Source organism: Rhinoraja longicauda, chromosome 9 (assembly GCF_053455715.1).
Source record: "Rhinoraja longicauda isolate Sanriku21f chromosome 9, sRhiLon1.1, whole genome shotgun sequence".
NCBI classification, from domain to species: domain Eukaryota; kingdom Metazoa; phylum Chordata; class Chondrichthyes; order Rajiformes; family Arhynchobatidae; genus Rhinoraja; species Rhinoraja longicauda.
In genome coordinates, this window is record NC_135961.1 from 34472699 (window position 1) to 34498968 (window position 26270).

The 26270-nt window shown below is 40.8% G+C and overlaps 2 protein-coding genes across 2 annotated transcripts in view; one reads left to right on the forward strand and one right to left on the reverse strand.

The window, feature by feature from the left end:
• mocs3 (molybdenum cofactor synthesis 3) overlaps positions 1–26270 on the forward strand; it is a 121437-nt gene that overhangs the window by 48879 nt on the left and 46288 nt on the right. The window lies entirely within an intron of this gene.
• On the reverse strand, positions 947–26142 carry qpct (glutaminyl-peptide cyclotransferase). Its single transcript, XM_078405080.1, has 7 exons — positions 25889–26142; positions 19965–20111; positions 17103–17384; positions 14611–14784; positions 11532–11631; positions 9166–9282; positions 947–7819 (listed from the first exon to the last, which is right to left on the reverse strand). The coding sequence occupies exons 1-7, from the start codon at positions 26027–26029 to the stop codon at positions 7674–7676; spliced, it is 1107 nt and encodes a 368-aa protein (XP_078261206.1). The 5' UTR covers positions 26030–26142; the 3' UTR covers positions 947–7673.

A 26270-nucleotide genomic window follows, 5' to 3' on the forward strand; every position in this document is an offset into this window, starting at 1 on the left:
AGTGTGGACTCCTTTATGTCAGCGAGACCAAATGCAGGCTGGGTGATCGTTTCGCAGAACATCTCCGCTCAGTCCACCTAAACTTACATGATCTCCCAATTGTTAAACACTTTAACTCCCCCTCCCATTTCCATACTGACCTTTCTGTCCTGGCCTCCTCCACTGTCAGAGTGAGGCCCAATGCAAATTGGAGGAACAGCACCTCATATTTTGCTTGGGCAGCTTACAACCCAGCAGTGTGAATATTGACCTCTAACTTCAAGTAACCATTGCTTTCCCTCTCCATCTATCCCTCCCCCATGCTGGATCTCCGACCAGTCTGACTGTCTTCCTGATTAAATTTTATCTTTGTATGCTTCATTGTCTCTGTTTTCCCTAGCTAACAATGATCTATTCTACATTTTCCTTGACCTTCGTTCCTTTTGATGTCTCATTTTCACACCTTACTCTTCCATATCTCTGTCTCCCTTTCCCCTGACTCTCAGTCTGAAGAAGGGTCTCGATCCGAAATGTCACCCATTCCTTCTATCCAGAGATGCTGCCAGTCCTGCTGAGTTATTCCTGCATTTTGTGTCTAACTACGATTTAAACGAGCATCTGCAATTCCTTCCTACACATCTCAAATATTAATACGGGCAGCACCTGAGATGTGGTGATACCTATAGTAGAGGATAATAGCTACAGGGAGCAGTTGGACAGACTTAGATTGTTCTCTCTGGAACACGTGAGGTTGCGGAGAGACCTATACTCAATACTCTGGCTGAGGAAGGCCAATGTGCCGAAAGCCTTTTTGACCACTCTATCTACCTGTGACACCATTTTCAATTCAGGTGACAAAAAACAAGCAGAAAAAAATTACCAATATGAAATGTTCTTTTTGCAACAATCAAGCCTTTATTTGGAAAGCAAGCATATCACAAATAAATAAAAATACAGAATGCTTTTGTAAACTTACTGAAGTATGATAATGTACATGAATTAATTAGATAGATAACGTACAAAGTACATTCTATTGCATGGAAAGAAAAAACAATATTTGTTGCGATATTGCTGCAAGTAAGAATCCAATTGTTCCGTTGTTAGTACATATGACAATTAAACACTCTTGGCCTCGTTTTTTTTCCTAAAACATTTTAATGGCCTGACTTTGATTCTTGTAATTCCTTTGTTGAAGGGCATAAAGAAATATTAATAGAAAGTGATCTTGCACTATTGATACCATAGAGCACAATTCCAAGCCAAAACCCCTCTACGATTGAATAATTTGAGCCTATATTGGTGACAAATGCTGAAATAGGCTGTTTCCTTTTTACGTTCATTACTAATTCTCTTATCTTGATAACCATGTATTTGATACCTTCCCCCCATTAGTTCCTCAAAGTTAGATTTCTCAATTTTCCTTCCTAAAAGCCCTTTTTGTGTAGTTACGGAACAAGAAGATGGAAATATGAAATGCTAAAATTAAATAAAAAATAAAATAAGAAGATAAAACAAAGGTTGAGAAACAAGGAACTGCTTTACAAAGACAAAACACAAAGTTCTGGAGTAACTCAGTGGATCAGGCAGCATCTCTGGGTGACAGGGATAGGTGACACTTCAGGTCGGACCCTTCTTCAGACTGAGGAATGGTTCCTATCCGTTGCCTAACCCGCTAAGTTACTCCAATATAAAATAAAGGTTAATTGTTTCTATCAGTTCCCTTCAGTATAAGCAATTATTCAATAAACAGACAGTATAAGCAATTATTCAATAAACAGGTGAGAGGGACAAATAATTGATAAAGGATGATGCAGAGCTGGATACTCTCAAAAGAAGTGAACAGAAAGAAATGATCAGTTAGATCCTGACTATGTTCTCAAAGTGATAAAATCTACCCACATGGACCCTGGAACATTGTACATACTGTATGAAATGTTTAGAGATGAAATTAAGGCAAGCTCTGGAGGTGACCCCCAGACACACCAGGAACACGGTGTTCAATTCTGATTACTGTATAATAGAAAGGATATGTAAACTTTGGAGAAATTTAAAAAACAGTCATTGTAAATAATTAGCGTCAAAGAACCATACAGCACAGAAACAGGCCTCTCTGCCGAACTCGCCCATGCCAACCAAGATGCCCCATCTATGTTAGTTCCATTTTGTCAAGTCTGACTTTGTGTCAACATACAGGCAATATTTTCTACATTTTCCTCCACATTGGGTCATAGTCACAGTCATAGAGTTTGGAAACAGGTCATTCGGCCCAACTCGCTCATGCCGACCAGGATACCCCATGTAAGCTAATCCCATTTACCTGTATTTGGCCGATATTCCTCTGAACTTTTTCTATCCATGTACCTGTCCAAGTGTTTTTTAAATGTTGTTATAGCACCTGGCTCAACTACCTCCTCTGGCAGTCTGTTCTGTACACCCACCACCCTCTGAGTGAAAAGGATTCCCCTCATGTTATTATTAAATCTTTCTCCTCTCTTCTTAAACATATGTCTGGTTCTTGATTCCCCATCCTGGGTAAAACACTGTGCATTCACCCAATCAATTATCCTCATGAATTTGTATACCCCTATTACATCACTCCTCAGCCTCCTGCCTCCAAGGAATTAAGTTATAGCTTGCCTAACCTCTCTCTATATTTCAGGCCCTCTCTCTGTACCTCAAGCCCTCAAGTCCTGGCAACATCCTCATAGAGCTTCTCTGCACTCTTTCCAGCATGATGACATCCTTCCTATAGCAGGGTAACCAAAACTGATTATCCAAATGCCGCCTCACTGAGTCTTGTACTACAATAACATATTGTCCCAACCGCTGCACTCAATACCCTGACCGATGAAGGCCAATGTACCAAAAGCCTTATTTTCTATCTACCTGCGCTGCCCTACCTTAGATAATCTTCTTAGTTTAAAATATGCAATTTCTGAAAGATTAAAAAGCTTGCATTTATCCATTCTGAGTGTGGTAATATTATAGTTAAATTACTGCAAAGATTATTTGGTTTTGCAAGTTCAAGTTCTAACATAGCAACTGGGGCAGTTACATTCAATTACTTAAAATGTTATCCCTTGAACGTAGCAGTAAATATGCTATTTGGGCCTGTCAATGCTTTCAACACCCACACTATGTGATTAGCAAGCTCGATGGTATGTTGTTCTTTCATTACGAGAGGATCTGAGTACAGGAGTAAAAATGTCTTACCGCAAATATATAGGGAATTGGTGAGGCCACACCTAGTGTGCTATGTGCTGTTTTTGTCTCTGTACTTAACATGGGATATACTTCCCATAGTGTCATACAGCAAAGATTCCAGGGATGATGGGTCTGTATACGAGGAGAGAATGAGTAGACTTGGCCTGTAATCTGTAGAGTATAAAATAGTGTGAGATCTTCTTAAAACCAACATTTTTTTAAAAGTCTCAGCTGGCTAGATGTGGATGATGTTAAATCTGACCCCAGCCAGCCATTCGAGGGTGAGAGAAGGAGACTTTTTGTAATGCAGGGAATGGTGAATTTTCCATCCAGATGGCATTGGAGATTCAGTCACCAAGCTCGTTCAAGGCAGAAATTAGTAGAATTCAGGACATTAAAGGGAGAGAGGGATAATGCAGGCAAATGGTTTTAAGGTAGAAGATCAGCCATTCTCTGATGAATGGTGAAGCAGGCTGAATGGCCTTCTCCTGCTCCTATTCCTTATGCTCTTAGGAAAGAAACAATCTCAGATAAAGACTAGTTTTTTCACAAAAGAAGATGAATGTGTAGGCAGGAGGGAAAAGGAAAGGAAAATCTATTAGGTGAATGAGAAGTCGTGGGAGTGAGACATTTGAAGATATTAGCATTTTGAAACAATAAAGTATAGGGTACTGATTATTTTCAGTATTATTCTTTACTACTACATTCCACTAAAAATCCTGTGGAGCCCACCTCTCCAAACATACTTTCCTGCTACCTCATGTGACTGCTCAGTCTTCTGCAGTATTGCATTTATTAAGTACCTTCATTACAAATGCTTAAACGTAGATAAAGTTGTATGCAAGAAACTTGTTTCACCAACTATCACATTTAAAGTAGGTTAACAATGACAAGTGGTATCCTTCTGCCCATGTTTAGAATCGAGATTGTGCATTACAAAGCAACCTATTCAAACTTATTCAAACATCAAGTTGCAAATAACTCATTAAGGAGTATATATTCAGTAAAAAGCACATTTTTATTCAAGTCAAGAGCATTTAATTGAGATTTGTATTGAAACTTGCAGCAGCACGTACAAATTTCAATTGTTTGAATACTGAACATTATCTAAAGATTACAAACAATCATAAAATAAAATAAATTAATTAATAATTGTGATCCATTGAAATATACAAGTTTACAGGTTAAACATTGGGCAAAACATTATTTTAGCCAATGCTTTCCTCATAGACAATAGATGCCGGTACGCATATTGTTCCTTGCTGTTGGTGATTATGACAGATCATAATTATATCAGCTGCTGTGTAATGGCCTGACAGCTTCATTTAATTAATACATTTTATTTTGTAATCTTTTGTAATATTAACATTTCTAAAAATTTGAAATCTAGTTTTTAATGTTTTACAGGTATCATCACTAAAAAAAGCACTGATTTTAGCCATGAGCAATATCCATCTGCAAAATACAAAGCACTAAATCATCACAATTTCTTTGCCAGCACTTTACAGATCTACAAACCGTACTACCTCGAATGACCAGAGCAGCAAGCATTTAGGAACACCATCACCTTCCCATTTCCCCACTTGTAAACATATTGCTTTCTTGTCCCTGGGTTTAGATACTGCAATTCCATTCTCAAAGACACTGTGGGAGTGCTCTCACCACACAAACGGCAGCAGTTTGAGCTGATGGCTCATCATCCGCTCCTCAAAGGCATATACTAATGGGTAATAAATGTTGGCTTTGCCGGTGGCTCCAACGTAACACAAATTAATTTAACAACTTGAACAATTTACCAATAAGGAGGTTTGGCTCAGCCTAATTTTTTTAATGCAAAAAATTGAAACAAATAGTGTTTCCACCATGGAACCATAAATACAGATTCTTTAAAACAGAGCCCTTCTGTGATTAAAAAAACCTCACACTAGATCCATTGTGTGTATCTACTGCTAGCTGTGCATTATATCCCTCTTCTTAAATTCAGTTTAGAATCTGTTACTATATAAACATTTGGCATAAGCAACCAAGCATTAAATTCTACACCACGTTCAGTGTAAAGTAACACTACATCCTTTTTGATGCGATTAGATTGTTAAAGAAGAGTATGAACATCAGCAAATAGTTTCACCCCTTTAGGTGACAAACCTGTCAAGGAAGGAGAGCTCCCTACTGAAATGGATATTGTTAGAAAAGTGCTGACTATGCTACTCTATCGTTAGAAACTCAATACATATTTTTAATTATATATCTTCGGCTTGCAAAGGTAGAATCTTTCTATAGTTTTGGGTAGTTCATCTTTGATTATGGACGAAATGGATGTCAAAGTGTTAACTGGCGGTGATACTCAACTCTGCATATTTGGTTCTGTTGAATATAACCAAATGTTTTGAAACAGAAAACAAAATTGTCCCCCACAAAGTATTTTTAAATTGATTTCACACCAAATACTATAGCACTTCAATACCAGTCCTTGTTCCAGATACATAACACAAAACACAAAATAGACGATTCTCTTGTATTGAGAGACACCTTTTACCCACATAAAATGTGTATCATAATTCTACGGCCAAATGCAACCCACATACAAAATTCTCCAAAAAAGGTTTCAAATGTTTACTGAAACACAGATACTTAAAAAACTAATACCAATATGCATTGTCTACCAAAAATGCACAGCATAAAATATTAATTGGTTAGTAACAATTAATATGAATTCATTGAACATATCAAGTACAAACACATATTAATTGGATGAGTAATTTTGTATTATCGTTATAATGGCTTCCGAATTACTTTAAGGCAACGGGGAATGGCTACTGTTTGAATGGGTTGAAATCTGTTTCATTGGAAGTACTTACAGTGCCCTCCATAATGTTTGGGACAAAGACCCATCATTTATTTACTTGCCTCTGTACTCCACAATTTGAGATTTGTAATAGAAAATCACATGTGGTTAAAGTGCACAATGTCAGATTTTAATAAAGGCCACTTTTTATACATTTTGGTTTCACCATGTAGAAATTACAGCTGTGTTTATACATAGTCCCCCCATTTCAGGGACCATAATGTTTGGACACATGGCTTCACATGGCTTTGTAATTGCTCAGGTGTGTTTAATTGCCTCCTAAATGCAGGTGTAAGAGAGCTCTCAGCATCTAGTCTTTCCTCCAGTCTTTCCATCGCCTTTGGAAACTTTTATTGCTGTTTATCAACATGTGGACCAAAGATGTGCCAATGAAAGTCAAAAAAGCCATAATGAGACTGAGAACCAATAGAACTGCTAGAGACATCAACCAAACCTTAGGCTTACCAAAGTCAACAGTTTGGAACATCATTAAGAGGAAAGCACTGGTGAGCTTACTAATTGCAAAGGGACTGGCAGGTCAAGGAAGATCTCCACAGCTGATGACAGAGGAATTCTATAATAAAGAAAAATCCCCAAACACCTGTCCGACAGATCAGAAACACTCTTCAGGAGTCAGGTATGGATTTGTCAATGACCACTGTTCGTAGAAGACTTCATGAACAGAAATACAGAAGCTACACTGCAAGATGCAAACCACTGGTTAGCTGCCAAAATAGGATGGCCAGATTACAGTTTGCCAAGAAGAACTTAAAAGTACAACCACAGTCAGAGTGATGGCAAGAGCAAAGTATAGAGGAGAGAAGGAACTGCCCAAGATCTAAAGCATACCACCTCATGTGTGAAACACAGTGGTGGGGGTGTTATGGCCTGGGCATGTATTGGCTGCTGAAGGTACTGGCTCACTTATCTTCATTGATGATACAACTGCTGATGGTAGTAGCATAATGAATTCTGAAGAGTATAGACACATCCTATCTGCTCAAGTGCAAACAAATGCCTTAAAACTCATTGGCCGGCGGTTCATTCGACAGCAAGACAATGATCCCAAACATACTGCTAGTCAACAAAGGAGTTTTTCAAACCTAATAAATTGTCAATTCTTGAGTGGCCAAGTCAATCACCCGATCTGACCCAATTGAGCATGCCTTTTATATGCTGAAGAGAAAACTGAAGGGGACTAGCCCCCAAAACAAACATGCTAAAGATGCCTGCAATACAGGCCTGGCAGAGCATCACCAGAGAAGACACCCAGCAACTGGTGATGTCCATGAATCACAGACATCAGCAGTCATTGCATGCAAAGGATATGCAACAAAATACTAAACATGACTACTTTCATTTACATGACATTGCTGTGTCCCAAACATTATGATGCCCTGAAATGGGGGACTATGTATAAACACTGCTGTAATTTCTACATAGTGAAACCAAAATGTATAAAAATGGCCTTTATTACAATCTGACATTGTGCACTTTAACCACATGTGATTTTTTTCCATTACAAATCTCAAATTGTGGAGTACAGAGGCAAATAAATAAATGATGGGTCTTTGTCCTAAACATTATGGAGGGCACTGTAACTCTGTCATGACCATTATTACTCTATGTGAACCCGAGAACTAACTTACAATCTCAGATATTCCAAAACAAACAGTTGCAGTATTTTATTGAGGTTTTCAATTGTTGTTGGGTCGAGGTTGATCTCATTGTCCTCCATGCTGTGCCAAACTTGAGGAAAAGGTGTTGGTATGATATGCAGAATAGGAACACCTGTGAAAAACAAAAAAAAGCAGCATTATTTTTAAATGTTTAATTTCTATCAATATCACATTTTAGAGTTGGCTAGAATTTGGTAACAAGGTAATGATGGAGTCAAAGAGTCAGCATGGAAACAGACCCTTCGGCCCAACTTGCCCATGACAACCAAGATGCCCAATCTACGCTAGTTCCACCTGCCTGCGTTTGGCCCATATCCCGCTAAACCTTCCCTATCCATGAATCTGTCCAATTGTCTTTTAAATGTTGTTTTAGTACCTGCCTCAACTACCTTGTCTGGTAGTTCATTCCATATACCCATCACTCACTGTGTGAAAAAGGTGCCCCTCGGGTTCCTGGTAACGATGTGTAACACAGGAACAGGTCCTTAAGCCACAATGTCTGTGCCAAACATGATGCCAAGACCAACTCTTATCTGCCTGCACATAATCCATGTCCCCCCCATTTCCTGCATATCCTTGTGCTTATCCAAAACTCCCTTAAATGCCAATCTCGTATCTGTCCTTGGCAGCACGTTCCAGTCACTCACCTCCCTGTGTAAAAGACTTGCCTCGCACATCTCCTTTAAACTTAGCCCTTCTCACCTCAAAGTACATCCTCTCATATTCAATATTTCCATCCTGGGAAAGAGGTTCTGACTCTTATCCAGGCCTTGAATAATCTTATATATTTCTACCAGGTCTCCCCTCAACCTCCGGCGATCAAGAGAAAACAATCAATCTGTCCAACCTCTTTCCATAGTTTAAACCCCCTTATTCCAGGCATCAGTTTGGTTATAAGCTCTTTGAAAAAGCTTTTAAATTAGACACATTGTATAGCTCTATATTGAGGTGCAAATAAAATAAGTTTAGTTTAGTTTATTGTCGCGTGCACAAAGATACAGTGAAAAGCTTTTTGGTGCATGCTAACCAGACAGCGGAAAGATATACGTAATTACAATCGAGCATTTAACTGTGTACAGATACATGACAAATGGAATAACGTTTAGCATTAAATAAAGTCCAGAAAAGTCTGATTAAAGATAGTCTGAGGGTCTCCAATGAGGTAGATGGTAGGTCAGGGCCACTCTCTAGTTGTTGATAGGATGGTTCAGTTGCCTGATAACAGCTGGGAAGAAACTGTCCCTGAATCTGGAGACATGTATTTTCATACTTCTGTATCTCTTGAGAGAAGAGGGAGTGAGACTAGCCCTTGATTATGCTGGTAGACTCACGGAGGCAGTGTAGATGGAGTCAATGGAAGTGAGGTTACTTTGTGTGATGGACATAAGTAGGTAAATCACACAAAATATAAACACGTTAATTGTCTTGTTGCATTCATGGTTGTTTGCTCCAACATACCTCTTTGCAGAAATGGTATATGATCGTCGTCGATGTGCCCGGCACGCATTTTGGTCCAGAAATATTTCACTTCGGTCGGATGGTCGCTCAGTACACCCAGACGATGCAGGCGCCGTTCTATCGGACAACATCAAAGATGTTAGTTGTTTATAATTTTTATAGATAACTCAGTAACTCGGTATGCTTCATCAAACATTAATGTATTACAATATTGGCCTATCATAACCTAGATAGAGTGGATCTGGACCGGTTGTTTCCACTAGTGGGAGAGTCTAGGACCAGGGGGCACAGTCACAGAATAAAAGGACATACCTTCAAAAAAGGGGAGGAGGAATTTCTTTTGCCAGAGGATGGTGAATCTGAGGGATTCCTTGTCACATACGGCTGTGGAGGTTAAGTCATTTGGTATTTTTAAAGCTGAGATTGATGGGTGTTAACTAATAAGGGTGTCAAAGGTTTCGTGGAGAAGGCAGGAGAATGTGTTTGAAAGGGAAATATAGATCACCCATGATTGAATGGTGGAGCAGCCTTAATGGACCCAATGGCCTAATTCTGCTCCCATGTCGTATAACATTGAAATATTAACACTATTATGGTTTTCTAGAATCTGGAATAATCTCCATAAATTACAGCAAAATCACATTTATGGAAATATTTAGGTCTGCTTGATGTTTTGTTGGTTATTTTTAGAGAGCCAGAAAATCCTGAATAATGAAATATTATTTTCAACTATGCCTTGATGTCTGTATTGTTGCATAAATTAAGTTTTCAATTTATTCATTGTTGTCTATTTATTTATTTTCTTTCTACAAGGATCATAGGAAATCCTCCCTGATTTATCTTCAAAGACTAAAGGGCATTAGCTTTAAAGCAAAAGGGCAAAGTTTAAAGGAGATGTGCAGGGTAGGTTTTTTTTACACAGAGTGTGGTGGGTATCTGGAACGCGCTGCCAGGAATGGTGGTGGAGGCAGATACAATAGTGGTATTTAAGAGGCTTTTTGATAGGCACATGGATATGCAGGGAATGGAGGGATGTGGATCACATGCAGGAAAGGAGATTAGTTTATCTGGGCATCATGTTTAGAATATACATTGTGGGCTGAAGGGCCTGTTCCTATGGTGTACTTCTTTATGTTCTAAATTATGATGCAAGTGTCCCTTGTGGTATTACTGCCAAGTTTATTGACTTATTACAAGTATTTAACTTTATCTTTCTAAATGTGGAAATCCCCATTGGCCTTGAGGACATACTTGAGTATTGAGGAAATACTTGAGGACATTTAGTTAGGCACCAGAAAGTAGAATCATAGATCAACATTTAACTAATGGAAGAAAATTTCGCTCAAAATAAAACTATGCAGCTGGCAAAGTTTTCCACCATAAGTCTTCAACGCCACTGAAACTAACCTGACCATTCCTCACCTGCAAAATAAAAAACCCTTACATCTTATCCTCTAATCTTTCTATAGTTTGTAAGGGGTCTATATCATTTCATCTTTTGAGAAAAGGCTCTGAATAACAATTCCTAAAAATGTAAGATTCTGAAGATCTACATTTTTAATGGTTCTGTATGAAAACTTAGCACAGCAGGATGACAGCAACACTTAAATATTGTAAGTCATGACCTTTAGCCATCTTCCTAGTTTCAATATTTTGCGCTGGTTTTGTTTGTTTCTGACAGCTCATTGCATAGCATGGACTGCAGTAGATTCATAAATTTAATATAGTTTTGTTTAGTTTAGAGATACAGCATGGAAACATGCTCTTTGACCCACCAAGTCCACACCGACCATCGATCACCTGTTTACAGTAGTTCTATGTTAGCCCACTTTCTCATCCACACACTACACACTAGGGGCAATTTACAGAGGCTAATTACCCTCCAAACCCACATGTCTTTGGTATGTGGGAGGGCATCGGAGCACCTGGAGGAAACCCACGTGGTCACAGAGATATCATTCAAACTTCAGAGTCTGAAGAGGTGTCCCAACCCAAAATGTCACCTATCCATGTTTTCCAGAGATGCTTCCTGACCTACCCTAAATTACTCCAGTACGTTGCGTCTTTTTTTTAAACCAGCATCTGCAGTTTCTTGTTTCTCCTTCTTACTGACAGTCTAGGATTTTTTTTTACTCTTTAAAAGCTGACATTTATTATGGCATTTAAAAATTCTTCCTTAATTCTGAGTTTTCCAGTTTCACAGTTGAGGGAGAAAATACAAGACAATGGCTCCTGTGCATCAGCAAATAGAGGGTAAATACAATTGAGAAAAGCAGAGATGGGAAAAATACAACAAAATATCTAAAATTGTTCTGGCACCAACGACATCATTATCTACAGGATCAATACTTGGTAGTTCGAGTTACCTATTAGCTGTAGTCTTTTATGCCAGCGAGCCGTATTTGGAAAATAACTTGGAAATCTCGGATTTGGTGCACCAAGGAGATCCAATAAAATGAATAAATCCTAAAAGGAATGTAAGCAATTCATCAAATGAGAAAATGAGGACATCCCAATTCCCAGTGACTACCCGATAGACCTTGTAAAATCAATAATGGAGTCCCACCTGGCTATAAATTTCATGACTGAAACGTTCGTTGCTTAGTGTCAGTAACACCTGAAGCATATGAAGCTGCATTTCATGGATTCCTGCACAAAGGTTTGGACTGGAATTCCAGTGGAACAAGTTGGGGCATGCAGTCTTTAAGAAGAGATATTCAAGTGGGGTGCTACCTGTTTACTCAGGTAGAGATAGTTTGTAGAAAACCAAGGAAGTAGTCATAGAACATGGAACAGTACAGCACAGGAGTGGGCCTTTCATCCCACAATGTTTGCGCCGCACATGATACCAAGTTAAACTGATCTCATCTGGCGGTACATATTACATTTCCCTTTAATCCCTGCACTTCCATATGCCTATCTAAACGCCTCTTAAACGCCAAAAAAACCCCATCTAATATTACCTGGCATTAACTGGAGACTTGAGAAACTCTAGCCTTGCTAAGCCATGTTTCACAATGCAATTGGCCAGGAATATAGATCTCAATTTGGCATGAACAGAACACTGTTAACCAGGTACTTCGCAGTATCATTAGTAAATACAATCCAGTTTCACATTTCTAGTTACTTCCTCATGGGATGTAGATGCCACTAGCAATGTCACCAATTTTTGTTTAGCTCCATTTGTCCCTGAACTGAGTCTGGGTCAAATAGAGGCTTGACCAGCTCGGTTTGATTGATTTCCATCACCAAATAGCACAACACAAGAAAATAGGAGCAGGAGTAGGGAAGATCAGGCTGTTTGAACCTGTCCCGTCATTCAATATGAGCTTGATTGATCTTTGCTGGGCTCAACCCCTAATGTGTGCCATTTCTCCAGATCTCTTTCCATTCCACTAATTATTTCTCCACCTCTCCTTCAAACACTTCTACTGATTCAGCATACATCGCTTGCCGAGGCAGAGAATTCATTCTCTTCTGCAAGAAAAAAATTACTACCTACCTCAATATTAAATGACCAGCCCATCATTGAATGCAAGATACAGTATAGATACAGGCCCCTTGGCCCACCGAGTCCACGCCGATCATTAATCACCCGTCCACACTAGTTCTATGTTATTCCACTTTCTCATCAACTCCCTACACACCAGGGGCAATTTACAGTGGCCAATTAACCTACAAACCTGCACGTCTTTGGAATGTGGGAGGCACCAGAATACCTGGAGGAAACCCATGCAGGTCACAGGGAGAATGTGCAAATTCAACACAGACGTTATCCGAGGTCAGGATGGAACACGGGTCTCTGCTCGCTGTGAGGCAACAGCTCTACCAGCTGCACCACTCTGCTCCCTTATCTTACTGGGAACTCTCTCATTAATGAAAACATTGCAAATTATCCTCTGTAGGTCATCAATGACGCAATTGGTTTTTAACAACAATCCGGCAGTTTTATAGTTTGTGTAATTACGAAGAATCATAGTCATTGAGTCATAGAGTCATACAGCAAGGAAGCAGGCCCTTCAGCCCAACTTGCCATGCCAACCAATGTGGCTCATCTGAACTAGTCCCATCTGCCCAAGTTTGGCCCATATCCCTCTAAACCTTTCCTAACCATGTACTTATCCAAGTGAATTTTAAATGTTGAAGTAATACCTGACTCAACTACCTTCTCTGGCAGCTCCTTCCATATACCCACCACCCTCTGAGTGAAAAAGTTGCCCCTCAATTTCCTATTTCCCTTCTCACCTTAAACTCATGTCGTCTGTACTTGATTCTCCTACCCTGGGTAAAAGACTCTGTGTGCATTTACCTGATCAATTGTCTTCATGATTTTATACACTTGGACAAGTACCTGGATAGAAAAGGTTTACATAGAAACATAGAAAATAGGTGCAGGAGGAGGCCATTTGGCCCTTCGAGACAGCACCGCCATTCATTGTGATCATGGCTGATCGACTCCAATCAGTAACCTGTGCCTGCCTTCTCTCCATATCCCTTAATTCAACTGGCCCCTAGAGCTCTATCTAACTCTTTTTTAAATTCATCCAGTGAATTGGCCTCCACTGCCTTCTGTAGGAGAGAATTCCACAAATTCACAACTCTCTGGGTGAAAAAGTTTATTCTCACCTCAGTTTTAAATGGCTTCCCCTTTATTCTTAGACTGTCCCCTGGTTCTGGACTCCCCCAACATTGGGAACATTTTTCCTGCATTGAGCTTGTCTAGTCCTTTTATGATTCTATACTTCTCTACAAGATCCCCTCTCATCCATCTAAACTCCTGTGAATACATGCCTAGTCTTTCCAATCTTTCCTCATATGACAGTCCCTCCATCCCAGGGATTAACCTCGTGAACCTACGCTGCACTGCCTCAATAGCAAGGATGTCCTTCCTCAAATTAGGTGACCAAAACTGCACATAATACTCCAGATGTAGTCTCACCAAGGCCCTATACAACTGCAGGACTTCTTTGTTGCTGTGCTCAAATCCTCTCATTATGAAGGTCAACATGCCATTAGCTTTCTTCACTGCCTGCTGTACCTGCACGCTTACTTTCAGTGACTGGTGTACAAGGACACCAAGGTCTTGTTGCACTTCCCCTTTACCTAATCTGACACCATTCAGATAATAATCTGCCTCCTTATTTTTACCGCCAAAGTGGATAACCTCACATTTATCTACATTATACTGCATCTGCCCACTCACTCAACCTGCCCAAGTCACCCTGAAACCTCCTAACACCCTCTTCGCAGTTCACACTGCCACCCAGCTTTGTGTCATCCACAAACTTGCTAGTGTTACTTCTAGGGGGATATGGACCAAAAGCGGGCTAGTGGGACTAGCTTAGATGGGGCATCTTGGGTGGCATGGGTGAGGTGGGCCAAAGGGCCTGTTTCTGTGCTGTTTGGCTCCATGACTCTATTACTTGCAGATCAGGCAGTACCTACAATTGCATGGAGCTGGTTGGTGTCAGTTGAGCCCGGTGGATGGGCAATCCTCTCCATCTGTTGTGCCAAATGTCGAGAACCGTACAGGGAATCATTCTCTGACCAATACTGGAATGCTTCTTCTCCATCAAAGAAAATCATTTGCAGCGTAAGATCTGGCCTGTCGACAATACTCTACATGGAAGAAAAATAATTTAAATGTAAGTACATCTGCACTGAAAATGAAACATATAGTAAGTGATATCATGGTATGATACTTCTGTGGAGACATTTTCAAGCATTAAAACTCAATTAAATTTTGGAACACAGAAACCACAACTTAGAACTTAGGCAAACTAACACCAATCCGGACTTTTTGACCTGAAACATCAAATGCCCATTTCCCAACACAGATGCTGCCCGGCCTGTTGAGTTCCTTCCTTCAGCAGATTGTTTTTTTTCCACTTTTCTCTACCTCCGCACTCCAAATAGTAAAGGTATTATTTATTCACTGCTGTTGAAATCAGAGTTCTTGATTATAACCCACTGACAACAAAGAGACTTTGTGAGATTTATTAACGTAATTGAAAAGTCTTCCTTATTCTGGGTTTTCCAGTAACTTAGTTGAAGCAGAAATTGCATAATGTTGAAGCAGAGAATAGCTTCTGAGAGACAGCAATTGGATGAAAAGACGATATGCCCAAATCAGGTTGATACTTTACTTGGAGATGTCCTTGGAGATAATAGTCCTGACATGTTTGGCTAGCTACAACACTACTCCCCAGGTAGTAGAGATACAACACTACTCCCCATGTTTGTCTAGATACCAGAGATATTCGGCTTTAGATATGGTCCAGAGGCAGTCTTGGTGACGTGGCAGAGCACCTTTTGCACACAATGCAGCCACAGTTTCCTACAGGAAGTGCTAGCTGACATTGGACATCAAGTATTGTTATGGCGGAACTAAAAAGACACAAAGTGCTGAAGTAACACAGCAGGTCAGGCAGCAGGGTAGATGCACAGAGTAGAGGAATCAAGCACCGAAGGACGTAGGTTGAAGGTGAGAGGGTGAAGATTTAATAGGAACCTGACGGGCAACCTTTTCACACAGAGGGTGGTGTGTATATGGTATGAGCTGCGAGAGGAGGTAGTTGAGGCAAGTACTTTAATAACATTTTAAAAACATTTGAACAGGGAAAAGAATACAAAAGGTTCAGACTAATTGTGGGAGGGGGTGGTGGGGGTAGAGAAATCTGGAAGAGAGGAATGGCTGGATAAGCCTGGCGAGCGATAGGTGGATATAGGTGCGAGGGGGGAGACATTTTGATTGGTAGATGGTTGGTCAAAGGCCAGAGATGAAAGGCAAAATAAGGTAAGGATAGAAGAGCCGTGAATTGTGAAGCCAGAGGAAGGAATGTAGGTGGAAGGGGAGGGAGGAGGGAGGAGGGAGGAGGGAGGAGGGAGAAGGGAGAAGGGAGAAGGGAGAGAAATGGTTATGACTCATTGGGTATTTTTAAAGCAGAGATTGACAAATGCTTGATTAGTAATGGTGTCAAAAGTTATGGGGAGAAGGCAGGAGAATGGAGTTGAGAGGAAAAGATAGATCAGCCATGATTGAATGGCAGAGTAGACTCGATAGGCCGAATGGCCTAATTCTGTTCCTATGACTTATGAACTTAAGTCTAGGTGGGGCACAGGGAAGGAGGAGGTGGGGAAGGAAGGAAGGGTTGTTTGTAGGTTAGTTACATAAAATTGGACATTTTAATGTTATGGCTGAATCATCAGGCCAGTATTCCACCCTACTTCTAACTTGCACCTTGTGGATGATGATTACACAACGTTGAGTCAGGAGGTATAACATCACTTGTGGAATACCCATCTTCTAATCTACCAATTATTACTCTCAATTACTTTAGAAGCTGTTACAATTGAGTTTCTGAGCAACAATGGTGATCATGCAAAACCATTGAAAGTCAAGAGGAAGGAGTCTACCTCTGTTGGAGACTTTCATTGCGTGATGTGGCAGGAATGACATGTGCTGGATATCGTCCAAAGCCTAGAGATATCCAGGTATTGCTACGTGCATGTTGTAATGCAAATGTTAATGTCTTTCACAAGGCCCCAGAATTTCAACGGGATTAGTAATCAATTAGTGGTGATGGTTGGTGAATTATTGTTGTTCATGATAACCCAAGAATTTTCCCGCATGTTACCTTGTAAATTCTTTCTGGTAATCTTGAGCAGGCAGTCAGAGCCAGTGTTTGTCATCTGAACTGTCCGCTACCATTACACCTCCAAAATGGCAGTGTACATTATTTGCCTAAGAATGGGGGAGAGTAGGGGGTTCTCGATTCCCCTACTCTGGGCAACAGACTCTGTGTGTTTACCTGATCTATTCCTATTGTAATTTCTACAAGCTTTAATGAAAGCATGAGATACTAAAGTTTTGAATTTTATGCTAAAATGTCCCGTTAATTATTTACACCGGTGGTCTGTGATGCACTCAGGTGTACCTTCATCTGAAGTAGCAGATAGTCTAGAGCACGAGCCAGTTCCAAAATCATAGCGCATGGCACAGCGGAATCAGTGGCACCCACGTAGACTCTGCTGTACCACCATTCATTGTAGTATTTTGAATCGTAATGGCAAGCTAGCACCAGCCTCCGTTTGGCTGAGGGGTTCAGTGTAGCGATGATGTTGGAAAACGTGACGGTTCCATAGGGTATTGCCTCCTGGAACGTATCCTCTTCAATGACCCAGCCGGCCTGCAGATCACTTAACTGACTTATGATGTGCTGTTGAGAAAAAATACAATTTGAGAAAGTTAATCTGTTACCAGCATCTGCAGTTCTTTGTGTCTCCAATTGACAGTTCTGGTGTTGAGATAGAAACTGGTTTCAGCAACGTCACTGAAGTCTCTGTGTTTGTAATGTTAACTGAACGAGTATCTACAGAAATAATGCAGCACTGTAAGACTGGCTAGGCTGCATTTGGAGTTTTTGTGCAGTTCTAGTCGCCCGATCACAGGAAGGATGTGGTGGCTTTGGAGAGTGCAGAGGAGATTTACCAGAATGTTGCCTGGATTAGAAGGTTTCAGCTATTAGGAGAGGTTGGATATACTTGGATAGTTTTCTCTGGAATGCCGGAGGTTGAGAGAAGACTTGATGGAAGTATATAAAATTATGAAAGGTTTTTATATATTTCCATCAAGTACCTTATATCAAGATAAGGTAGACAGTCAGAATCTTTTTCCCTGGGTGGAAATGTCCAGAGGGACATACTAGAGGGCACAGCTATAAGTTGAGAGGGGAAAGATTAATTGAGATGTGTGGGGCAAGTTTATTATGTAGAGTGGTGGGGGCCTGGAACGCATTTCCGGGGTGGTGGTGGAGGCAGGCACGATAGTGGCGTTTAAGAGGCTTATAGATAGGCACATGGAAGTGCAAGGAATAGAGGGATTTGGATCATGTACAGAAAGATGAGATCAGTTTATCTTGGCATCATGTTCAGCACAAACATTGTGGGCCGAATGACCCGTTCCTGTGCTGTACTGTTCTATGTTCTCTTTAACCAAAGAGGATTCAAAAAAACTATTTGGTTGAGTTATAGGATTTATAATGTTTAATCTTGTGAGATTGAGCTCTAAATAACAATCTCTAAAAAATGTATGATTCTAAAGATCTACATTTTAAACGCTTCTCATATAAAAACGTAGCACAACAAGATGACAAAGACAATTAAATATTGTAAGTCATGACCTTTAGTTTCGATATTTTGCAGCTGGTTTTGTTTGTTTTCTACAGAGATCATTCCATATCATGGATTGCTGTAGATTTATAAATTCAATTTAGTTTACTTTCATTTAGTTTAGTTTAGAGATAGAGCATTGAAGCAGACCCTTCACTCCACCGAGTCCATACTGATGAACCATCACCCATTCACACTAGTTCTACGTTATCCCACTTTCTCATCCACTCCCTGCACACTAGGGGCAATTTAGAGAGGGCAATTAACCTACAAACCTACACATCTTTAGGAAGTCGGAGTATCCGGAGGAAACCCACGCGGTCACAGAGAGAATGGGCAAACTCTACACAGACACCCAATGTCAGGATTGACCTCGAGTCTCTGGCGTTGTGAGACAGCAGCTTTACCAGCTGTGACACTGTGCTGCCCTAACCAGTTGGTTAACAGGTATTTTATTCTTGAATTTCCATTGACTTCTTAAATAGAGCTACTCAGTAAAATTCTGGTCGTGATTGTGCAGGGCAAATTAAGTGATTAAGTGAAATTGAAATGGACGATAGCAGGCTGCTTTCAAACTTCAGTTACGAGTCTTTTTAATCTAAGACACATTCTAAGAGAACAAATATCTGAGCTGATAACCAGTGGAGTGCACTGTTTCAGGTGTTGCCTTGTGATGATAAACTAGAGGCTAAGTCACAGAAATTACTATGTTCACTTTTGAGAGGGCATATGTAGCCTGTATTTTATCTCAAACAGTAAGCCACAGCTGGCAAACTGGGAACATTACATCAGATGTTGTTCTGCAGGTTCACTAGAAAAGAGAGTTCAACTGGACAAAAATTAATGTCTATCGTCTATTCATGGTCCTGAAATTGCTACAAGCAGTGTGAAGAAGGGTCCAGACCCAAAACGTCAACAATCCATATTCTCCAGAGGTGCTGCCTGATCCTTTGAGTTACTCCAGCACCCTGTGTCTTTCCTGGAATCAAAATGCCATCCCAAAAAAATAACCTGGAAGGATCATTATTATTTGTGCCGTAGTGGCAATAATTTTACCCAACTATTTTGGTTAAAAATTTTAACAGCACTTTTGAGGACCAGAGGACATAAGTTCAAGGTGAGGGGGAAAAGATTTAAAGGAATCCGAGAGGTAACTTTTTCACACAAAGGGTGGTGGGTGTATGGAACAAGCTGCCAGAGGAGGTAGTTGAGGCTGGGGCTATCCCATCGTTTAAGAAACAGTTAGACAGGTACATGGATAGGACAGGTTTGATATGGATCAAGCGCAGGCAAATGGAACTAGTGTAACTGGGACAGGTTGGCCGGTGTGGGCAAGTTGGGCCAAAGGGCCTGTTTCCGCACTGTATCACTATGACTCTATAAACACAAGGAACTGCAGATGCTGGTTTACCAAAAAAGACACTTAGTGCTGGAGTAACTCAGCCGGTCAGGCAGCATCTCTGGAGAATATGGACACACGACGTTTAAGGTCCGAACCTTCTTCAGATAAGTAGATGTTTTCTCATTTGTCAAATAACATTCAGAGAAATAATTCACTGCTTTCCTCACATTAACCTGAAGAACATGAAACACGATTGACCATTGTTTTATAGAATTCCTTTACCCACCTGGCGTACTGCGACATTCCCGATAGATCCTGGATACCTCTCACGGAGTATTGGTCTCAGATAATTATACCACATCTGGGAAATGTTAGTCAGCGCTGTCATATTACGGACGTCATTGGCGGTCAGGTATTTGGGTTTATGGAATAGCTGGAGATATAAAACCATTTACAATTTGAGAAAACTTCAAATCTACACACCAAATCTGGAGCACCCAGAGAACACTCACACAATCACAGGGAGAATGTACAAACTCCATACGGACAGCACCCGTCATCAGGATCGAACCCAGGTCTGTGGTGCTGCAAGGCAGCAACTCTATTACGGTGCCAGGGTGCCGCCCAGATGTGGGAGATGTTGGAGGAAACCAGAGCACTCGGAGGAAACCCACCGTCATGGGAGAATGTGCAAATTTCACACCCGTCATCAGGATTGAACCCAGGTCTCTGGTGTTGTGAGGCAGCAACTCTACCAGCTCGCCACTGTGCCGCGGATATAAGAAGGCTGTTTTATTTCTCAGTGAGGCAGTACTTGCCGCTTCCAGCGAGCTGCCCATATCCACCTTTAACCTACCTGTTAAGCATGCACCCCCAGTTTTGTAGATCTATTAACAACTTGCAGCCGGAAATGGTCTGGTCCAATTCCACAGCAAGATTTTGAGTCATAGAGTCATGCAGCATGGAAACAGGCCTTTCGGCCCATCTCACGCATGCCAACCAAGACACCCCATCTAAGCTAGTCCCATTTTTGGCCCATATCTCTCTAAACCTTTCCTGTCCATATACTTGTCTAAGGTAGACACAAAATGCTGAAGTAACTCAGCGGGTCAGACAGCATCTCGGGAGAGAAGGAATGGTGGCATTTTGGGTCGAGACCCTTCTTCAGACTGATTCATGCACTTGTCTAAGTCTCTTTTAAATTGTGTTATTGCACCTGCCTCAACAACTTCCTCTGGCAGCTCATTCCATATAACCACCTTCCTCTGTGAAAAAATTGACCTTAAGTTCCTTCTCGCCTTAAATCTATTCGCTCTACTTATTGATTCCCCTACTCTGGGAAAAAGATTCTGTGCATTCACCTTGTCTATTCCCTTAATGATTTTATATGCTTCCATAAGATCGCCCCCACAGCCTCCTGAGCTCCAAGGAATAAAGTTCTAAACTGCCCAACCACTCCCTGGACCTCAAGACCTTGAATCCCTTCAGTATCGCCATAAATCCTCTCTGCATTCTTTCCAGTTCAATTACAGGTATCCTGAAGCAGAGTGACCAAAACTGAACACAATACACCAAATGAAATCTCACTAACATTTTATACAAAATGAACACGACGTTCCAACTTCTATACTAATTTCCTTGAGCAGCCTACCATGTAGAACATTCTCAAAGACCGTGCTGAAGTCCATAAAGACTACGCCCACGGCCCTGCCCTCATCAACCTTCTTGGTTACTTCTTCATAAAATCAAATCAAATTCATGACGTGCGATCTCTCTCACTCAAAACCATGCTGTGACATCCTGGTTCAGGAACAGCTTCTTCCCAACAACCATCGGGCTATTGAACACTGCAGACTCCAACAAAACTTTGAACTAAGAACTGTCATTGTTGCACTGGGGACTTCTGGATTTGTTTTGTTTTGCACTATATTGGCGTTTTAAATTTATTTTGCTTATTTTTTGTTTGTCTATTATGCTATCCATTGAGTACTGTGTTCACAAACCTAAAAGGACACAAAGTCCTGGAGTAACTCAATGGGTCAGGCAACATTTCTGGAGAACATGAATAGGTTATATTTCGGGTCGAGACCCTTCTTCAGGCCCAACCCGAAACACCATGTTCTCCAGGGATGCTACCTGACCCTCTGAATTACTCTGACACTTTGTGCCCTTTTGTGTATTAAGCAGCATCTGCAATTTTTTTAATTTTTTTTAAATTTACAAACCTGTTATGCATTGCAAGTAAGAATTTAATTGTTCTGTTTGACAATTAAACACTCTTGACTGACTACCCCTAATCAATCCCTATCCTTCCAAATGCATATATATCGTATCACATTCTTGCTATTGAGGGCGTGCAGCGTAGGTTTACTAGGTTAATTCCAGGAATGGCGGGACTGTCATATGTTGAAAGACTAGAGCGACTAGGCTTGTATGCACTGGAATTTAGAAGGATGAGAGGGGATCTTATCAAAATGTATAAGATTATTAAGGGGTTGGACACGTTAGAGGCAGGAAACATTGTTCAGTTTGACAATTAAACACTCTTGACTGACTACCCCTAATCAATCCCTATCCTTCCAAATGCATATGTATCGTATCACATTCTTGCTATTGAGGGCGTGCAGCGTAAGTTTACTAGGTTAATTCCAGGAATGGCGGGACTGTCATATGTTGAAAGACTAGAGCGACTAGGCTTGTATGCACTGGAATTTAGAAGGATGAGAGGGGATCTTATCAAAATGTATAAGATTATTAAGGGGTTGGACACGTTAGAGGCAGGAAACATGTTCCCAATGTTGGGGGAGTCCAGAACAAGGGGCCATGGTTTAAGAATAAGGGGTAGGTCATTTAGAACTGAGATGAGGAAAAACTTTTTCAGTCAGAGAGTTGTGAATCTGTGGAATTCTCTGCCTCAGAAGGCAGTGGATGCCAATTCTCTGAATGCATTCAAGAGAGAGCTAGATAGAGCTCTTAAGGATAGCGGAGTCAGGGGGTCTGGGGAGAAGGCAGGAACGGGACACTGATTGAGAATGATCAGCCATGATCACATTGAATGGTGGTGCTGGCTCGAAGGGCCGAATGGCCTCCTCCTGCACCTATTGTCTATTGTCTATTATCCCTCAGAATCCTCTCCGGTAACTTTCCTATCACAGGCATTGGGCTTCCTGGACTTTAGCCCTTCTGCTCCATTCACATGAATGACCCACTGTTCCTGCACAAAGTCTAACCAGGTGAAGGTTCATCTGGCAGGTTTCCCAGTGTAATTGCCTGGCTATTGCCACACGGACACAGGCTGTGGCAGTGCAGTGTGAAAGCAGCAGCAAATGGCCAACGTTGGAGACTTTTGCACAGTTATCCTAAGCATGAAGGCTGTTACATGCAGAAATGCTTTCAGCTCTCTGTACACATTTAGTAATAGTGGCATACCATGTTAATTCAAGTATATGGTAGATACATTCATGGAATCATAGAGTCATACAGCATGGAAACAGGCCCTTCGGCCCAACGTTCCTGCTGACCAACCAAGCAGCCCCATCTAAGCTAGTTCCATTAGCCCTTGTTCAGCCTATATCTCTCTAAACCTTTGGTATGCATGTACCTGTCCTAATGTCTTTTAAATGTTGCAACAAGGAATTGCAGAAGTTGCTTTACAAAAAAGGGACATAAAGTGCTGGAGTAACTCAGCGGGGCAGGCAGCCTCTCTGGAGAAAATAGATAAGTGACGTTTCGGATCGAATCTGAATAAGGCTCCCAACCCGAAATGTCACCTATCCATGTTCTTCAGAGATGCTGCCTGACCCATTGAGTTACTCCAGCATATTCAGTATAAACCAGCATCTGCAGTGCCTTCTTACACAATACTCCATGTATGGCCTCACCATCATATCATAGTAAAGTTTGGATTTTTAAAAATGTTATCCGCATAGCTTTAAAGAGAGATTAAAATGAAGAAATCCCGGATTCATGTCCAAGGGTAAAATTATCTTTGAAAGATGTCACATAATTGCAGCACTGTTTTTGTTACTTGACTTCCTCTATTTGTTGTGAATTTTACAAAAACATTGGAAACATTTGTAAAGTACTGCTGTTTCTCTGGAAGAGAGTAGGTTGAAGAGATGCAATGATGGGCTATTTTGGACGAATGAACTCGGGGAACAATTCAATTCTTACTTGCAGCAGCAGCACCACAGGTTTGTAAACACAGTACTCAATAAATAATGTAATAAAACAAAGAAAAAGATATTCAACAAATAAAAAAATCCTCTGTAGTGCAAAAGCAAAACAAAGCCCAAAGTCAAGAAAACAGAGTGTGTACTTGAAGTACTGCGATTTGCAGGCTACGTGTTTGTTCCTTTGCCATGATTTGTAATTGTAAACACATGATTGTAAGCATCCCTAGTTAGTTGAACCACCAAGGATCCTGGCAGCTCTGACAGCTATTAATTGAACAATTTTGAAAACTTTTTCAACTTGCCCACACTGACCAACATGTCTACACTAGTCCCAGCTGCCTGCTTTTGGCCTATATCCCTCTAAACCTATCCTATCCATGTATCTGTCTAAATGTTTCTTAAACGTTGCCAGAGCATCTACCTCTGACAGCTCGTTCCATACACCCACCGCCCATTGTGTAAAAAAGTTATTCCTCAGGTTCCTATTAAACCTTTCCTCACTCACCTTAAACCTATGTCCTCTGGTTCTTGATTCCCCTACTCTAGGCAAGAAACACTTTGCATTTACCCAAACTATTCCTCTCACGATTTTGTACATTTCTTTCAGATCACCCCACATTCTCAACTGCTCCCTGTAGCTCAGGCCCTTGAGTCCTGGCAACATCTTCTCTGCACCCTTTCCTGCTTGACAGTAAAATTATGTTATTTAGTTCTCCTTTTTTAACAGATTAAGACCAGTAAATCAGGTTTAGAGCTGAACCTGCTTATAAAACCTTGTGTAACCATGGACAGAAGAGGCTAGGATAAGTTGGAATATTTGGGACTTCTTTGCAGACCAGAAACATAGAAAGGGTGAAAATAATCTATAATCAAGAACTAGAATCATAGAGTCATACACCAAAGGAACAGGCCCTTCAGCCCAACCATGCCAACCAAGATGCCCCACCTACGCTAGTCCACATTTTACCTATTTATCTCTCTAAATCTTTCCTATCCATAATACTACAACATTACGTTGACTAGAGTGCATAGATTTAAGGTGAAACAGAAAAGATTTAATAGGAAACTGAGGGGCAACTTTTTTGCACAGAGGATGGTACATATATGGAGCGAGGTGCTAGAGAAAGTGGTTGAGGCAGATACAATAACAACATTTAAATGACATTTGAGCAACTGCATGGATAGGAAAGGTTTGGAGGGATATGGGTCAAACACTGGCAAATGGAACTAACATAAATGTGGCAGGATTTAGAGGGATATGTACCAGGCATAGGCAAATGGAACTTGCTTAAATGTGGCATCTTGGTCAGCATGGACGAGTTGTGCAGAAGGGCCTTTTTCTATGCTGGGTGACTCGATTACTCTAATCAGGAATGCAGCTCCAGCTGACCCAAGAAAGCTTGTTCCAGGACTCTATCCCTCCTACATAGTCTCTCACCACTTGCCATGTTGGAAGGGTAGAAACAAGGAACTACAGATGCTGGTTTACAAAGAAGGACACAACATGCTGGACTACCTCAGTGGGTCAGACAGCTTTTCTGGAGAACATGGACTGCTGATGTTTTGGGTCGGGACCCTTCTTCAGACTGATTGTTTTAGATGGGAGAAAGCTGGAAGGGAGGTGGAACAAAGCCTGGCGGACAAAGATTCTACACAGAATGCATTCTCTATAGTGTGGCAATGAGACCCAAGAGTTAAAATTTCCAGACCTTCATACCAACGCTAGCCATGAACATCCCAACTTAAAATAGTTCTGTATCTGTTTCAGCATTTTATTATTTCAGCATTTTATTATAGATTTATGGCAGAAACACAATGGATTGTAAACTGACTGTATTCTAAATCTTCATAATACTCCTCCCAAAATACAGGGAGTGATTTTATTTTCAGTGATACTATATCTGGTAACCTTTTAACAACAACGCTCTGGGGAAGGAGAAGCTGAAAACCTCTCTTTTCTCCATTTTAAAACATAAAACATAAGCCCTGTCACACATTTGATTCACAGTGAAATCTCAGTCAGTAAAAAACCTACCTTTTCTTCTGTCCACGGTGCTCTGTATTCTCCTTGTTCGGGGGTTTGGCAAAAGACTGCTGGCAAAAAAACTAAAACCGTAAATACAAGAAAAATCTTGCTCTTTTGGTTAGCCATCTCTCGCTGTTGTAACAAGCACATTTACGACTTTTGCTTGCTTGCTTGTTTGCTCTCTCTCTCTCTCTCTCTCGCTCTCTCCCTCTCCTCAGATTAGTGAGCAATCTTATGAGTCTAATCAGAACCTACAGGGTACTTAAAGGTTTGATTTTTCACTTACGTCATTCCAGACTCTATTTGATTGGCAAATGAGGAATGAGACTATCTATACCAAGATCTGCTGTGATCATTGGTTCAGCTTCCGTGCAGGCTTTTTAAAAAATGT

Excerpts from the sequence above, each read along its gene's own strand:
- qpct (XM_078405080.1), bottom strand. The coding sequence starts at position 26,029 with ATGTGCTTGTTACAACAGCGAGAGATGGCTAACCAAAAGAGCAAGATT. Across the intron at positions 20,112-25,888 it reads CACCGTGGACAGAAGAAAAG|CTATTCCATAAACCCAAATA; the intron begins GTAGGTTTTTTA and ends TTATATCTCCAG. Across the intron at positions 14,785-17,102 it reads ATCTGCTACTTCAGATGAAG|AGTATTGTCGACAGGCCAGA; the intron begins GTACACCTGAGT and ends TCTTCCATGTAG.